Here is a 4,041-nt window from a genome sequence, read left to right as displayed (position 1 = left end):
TAAGAAGAACCGAAAAAGGCATGAAAAAAGAACAGAAATGTAACAAAAGACCATGCATAGGCCATAAATCGCAAGGAGATGCACTAGCATATAAAGAACATGTGTATAAAATCATGTACATTAATAACAAACAAATAAAGTGTTCTTAACATCTCATCTCCTTTCAATGACCCGAGATTAAAACCAAACGGACCTAATGTCCCACCCGGAAGTTGGGGTTGGGCGTAAGATGTAAGTAGACCTGGCCTCTAGCGGGATGTGGGTGAAAAGTGTGTAAAAGAAAGAAAGGTAATATATGAAATTTATTAGAAAGAACTAGTTAGGAGTAAGAAATAACATACAAATGGAAGCAAGTACAGGAAAAGTATAAGCAAGGTAAGGGAATTACAGACCACTAGTCCAACTCATAATCCCCCCCCCCCTCCAGCTCCCTTCCACCCGACTACGGTAGATATAGAGATGAAAATAGCCGTTAAATCTGATGTTGAAGGTACTTTCTCCATATATCTTGTAGCTCAGGTGGAACAACACCAGCCTTGGCATGAGGATTCGAGAATGTTGCTTTAGTTCTTCACTGATCTGAGTGGCATAAGACTTCTACCAGACAGGAGAGAAATCCGTTAATCCATTTGCAATCCTTGTTTGTGTTAACCAGTTTCTCCAACTCAACGTACTTATTATGTTCTTTAAGTATTCTTCAAAAATATTTCGCATTTCCACAGGTAGACCCTCTCAAGAACCTCCACAAAGCAGGCATGATCAGGACTCGGTAATGGAGACAGAAAAGCCCAAACATTAACTCAATGAGCAAACTCTCATCCATCAATGGAATAGTCATCAACATGAAGTGCAATATTACAATCCAACGATTTAAATCTTAACGATTCTCCACTTGCCACATGAAAATCCCAACGTTGCTAGTGGCCACACCTTTACGCTTTTTTGGGCTCAAATTAATTTTCCAACGTATTCAAATAAAGGTACATACATACATTAGGTTTTCACTATATTTTTGTTAAGAAAACCGTCAATTAGACAGACCAAGATTCTCCTAAAGTTCTGCACTACAGATTTTGTGGCAAGGGTGTGGCATGCATATTTGCTTGCAATGTGAGATTCCTTCAAGTTTCTTCTAGGCGACGAGTTTTACTATAAATTCACCATGTGAACAAAAAGCATGTCCTTGATAACCAGTTAAGCACGGGTAGAAATAGAAACATCGGCAAAAATATCACAACATTGAAAAGAAATCAGTCCTCAAAGTAACAAAATCGTTCATGGCATTCTATTATTATTGTATCATACATATAATAATGTATTTATTCATACATAGTACATACATAAATACCATGGAAAGCTTCAACTCTCCTTATTATTCTGCTGATGGATTAATTCGAAAAGGTTCAAAGACACCTTTAATTTGCATTGTAATCCAAATGATGGATTCGTATTCAATTTCTATACTACCTTATCTATTCACATACAAACTAATCCTCTATAGAATCATCACATTGCTAAACAAATAGTTCAAACCGATAAGAGATCTGCATTACTATTGACACATCTGGCACTAAAGCAGTTTCGAACAGTAAAAAGGACAAGCAAGATATGTGAAAAGATAGGCCATAATACATACTCAAAGGAACCGGTTACTTTTCTAATGCCTGGGGATCATGCTGCAAGAACGGCCTAGCTTTAAAGATGCATTACCCTGGCCATGGTGGTCATATTCCTTCCTGCAGCCTGGACAACGGCCATCATCTTCAAGAATTCTTTTGTGACAGAAAAGGCAAAGCCTGTAGCCACACGGGCAAGGAAGAAAACTCGTGTCGGTTAAGTCAAGATCTTCACAGCATATTGGGCATGTTGATGGAGGAGAAGTGACTTTCTTGAAACCAAATTCAATGGCTCCAAAGCCATAAAGCTGGTTCGAATTCATGGGGAAGCTGTTTTGTTTTAGCAAGTTTGGCAGACTCTGTGGACGGAAAATATCATCCGGTCTCCAGGCTCGAGCACAGCAACCATCTTGACCCACCATTGTAACATTCACAGGCTCTGGCTCAGGTGGGGGGAGTGAATTCAACTGGGGAGGTTCAGGGGATTCATGATTATCGTTTTTAAGGTCATCAGCTGCTAAAGCATCAGCAATGGCTTCCCAATCGTCCAAACACCCATTGTCGCCATCATCTTCTTCAGCCATGCTTCCTGAACAACAACCACCGCTGCTACTACTACTGCTGCTGGTAAAAGGAGAACGTGATCTGTTACTCCCGAAAACGCTACTCGTGTGACTAATAGGGCTGTTGGATGGTGAATCAGAATCACTGTAATGATTCGTAATGCCCTCAGTCTCTTCACCAACAGGATTAATCTCCAATTTCATCAGCGGCCGGTCATCATTCCGTTCATGGACGTCCGGAGAATGCATTTTCACACCATTAGCACCGTTAATTTCCTCCTTACACCCCTTGTTCTTCACTGTAAACAAATTACCCAATTGGTTATCCACTAGTCGATAAACCTAAAATTCCAAAAAAAAAAAACAATTCAATGATACATAGATAAACAGAGACTAAATCACCTTGGGAAAGCCACTGTTCACGACGAACATCGAGCTTGCTCTGCTTCAATTTGGCCGTCCTATTCACCTTCAAAACCAAACAAAAATCCCCAAGTTTTCAGACAATTTAGCGAAAACACAAATATACAACATTTTGCCAAAACGAGTAAACAACACCCTTTCATCACCATCATATAATGCATCAAAAGAAACAACAAAACAAAACCAAGATCCATGATAGAAGATTACACAAATTTTACCCTCTTTTTCTTGCCAATTTCCTTGGCTTTTGATGCCGCAGTGGGGATGGAAACATTCGTCATCGAATCGTAACCCATAGCAGAGAATTCTTTAACCCTAAAATACCCAGATCGAATCGAACCCCGTCCGCAAAATATCTCCAAAATCGAAGATTATGTATATATACAACAGAAAGATTCGAGAGACTTTTAAAAAAGAAACTGAAACTGAAATTGAAATTGAAATTTTTACGTGGATAAATAAACAACGGAAACTGGTTTGCTTTTTTTGTTCGGCCCTTTTTCCACACCATTTACAGAACCATTTGCACCACTGAACTCCGATTTATATTGCCATGTTTACAATTATGCCCTTCTTGTGGTCGGTAATATCGTAATTTGCCATCAACGTGGAGGTTGATGATTGGCTATAGCATAAAGCTAGACGTTGTCGTTTCGATAAGTTAAACGACACCTTTAGGCCAAAATATCCGCAGGCCTAGTTTCGGTAGGTTATTAAGTCATAATTTAACTTCCGTTTAAAAAGAATCATATTTAACTTTTTTTAGACTAAACTACAAATTATAAAAATAGTTTTAATTCCTATAAATAAAGGGAGGCTAATGACACCCTTATGGATTATTATTGACACTTTTAAATAGGCTTCAAGATGATTTTTTTTTTATGATTTTTTGTGTCTTTTTGTTCTTTTGTTATTATTACTTTTTATTTTATTATTATTTAAACAAAATTTTAATTAATGTATATTATTTATTTTATTTTCTGTTTTTTTATTTATTCATATTATATTTTAATTAATATAAATTACTAGTTGTATACCCGCGTAATACGGCGGGATGTAAAAATTTATTAAAATTTATTCATTTTCGAATGACAAAAGGAACACTAATGGTCCATTTGGTTTGATGGAATGTTTTTGAGAGTATAAAAAATGGATGCAGCAGCCAAATTCTGTTGTAAAGTGTTTCTGAGGCGGTCAGCAACTCGCCGTATTTAGTCTGTGATGCAGCATCTGTAACTTCCTTTGCCATGCCTATTCGAGCATAAGCCCGTTTTATGCAAATACGTATTTTTCATTAATATAGATRTGGTTTTAGCATCAACTCTATGAAATGCAGCTATTTGAGATATGAAATACCTCTGCTCATTCAACTGCATTTAAAAATTTATCACGCAATTGCAAATGTAAAAGATAATTTTAGTTACAACGCAACTATTTCT

The 4,041-nt window shown here is 37.1% G+C and overlaps 1 protein-coding gene across 1 annotated transcript; it reads right to left on the bottom strand.

Annotated features, from left to right (window-relative positions):
* Nucleotides 1-1,339: 1,339 nt before the first annotated feature.
* LOC112511014 lies at nucleotides 1,340-3,102 on the bottom strand. Its single transcript, XM_025116369.1, has 3 exons — nucleotides 2,821-3,102; nucleotides 2,582-2,648; nucleotides 1,340-2,478 (listed from the first exon to the last, which is right to left on the bottom strand). Exons 1-3 carry the CDS (start codon nucleotides 2,896-2,898, stop codon nucleotides 1,658-1,660), a joined length of 966 nt encoding a protein of 321 aa, XP_024972137.1. The 5' UTR covers nucleotides 2,899-3,102; the 3' UTR covers nucleotides 1,340-1,657.
* Between the last annotated feature and the right edge of the window lie 939 nt (nucleotides 3,103-4,041).

The sequence above is a fragment of the Cynara cardunculus genome (genome assembly GCF_001531365.2).
Source record: "Cynara cardunculus var. scolymus isolate 2C chromosome LG 4, CcrdV1, whole genome shotgun sequence".
NCBI lineage: Eukaryota > Viridiplantae > Streptophyta > Magnoliopsida > Asterales > Asteraceae > Cynara > Cynara cardunculus.
Note: the sequence above shows the minus strand (reverse complement) of the source record. Positions and strands in the feature narration are given on the sequence as shown.

Coding starts and splice junctions, on each gene's coding strand:
- LOC112511014 (XM_025116369.1), bottom strand. CDS start 2,898: ATGGGTTACGATTCGATGACGAATGTTTCCATCCCCACTGCGGCATCA. Junction 2,649..2,820: donor AAATTGGCAAGAAAAAGAGG/GTAAAATTTGTG, acceptor TTGGTTTTGAAG/GTGAATAGGACGGCCAAATT. Junction 2,479..2,581: donor TGAACAGTGGCTTTCCCAAG/GTGATTTAGTCT, acceptor ATTTGTTTACAG/TGAAGAACAAGGGGTGTAAG.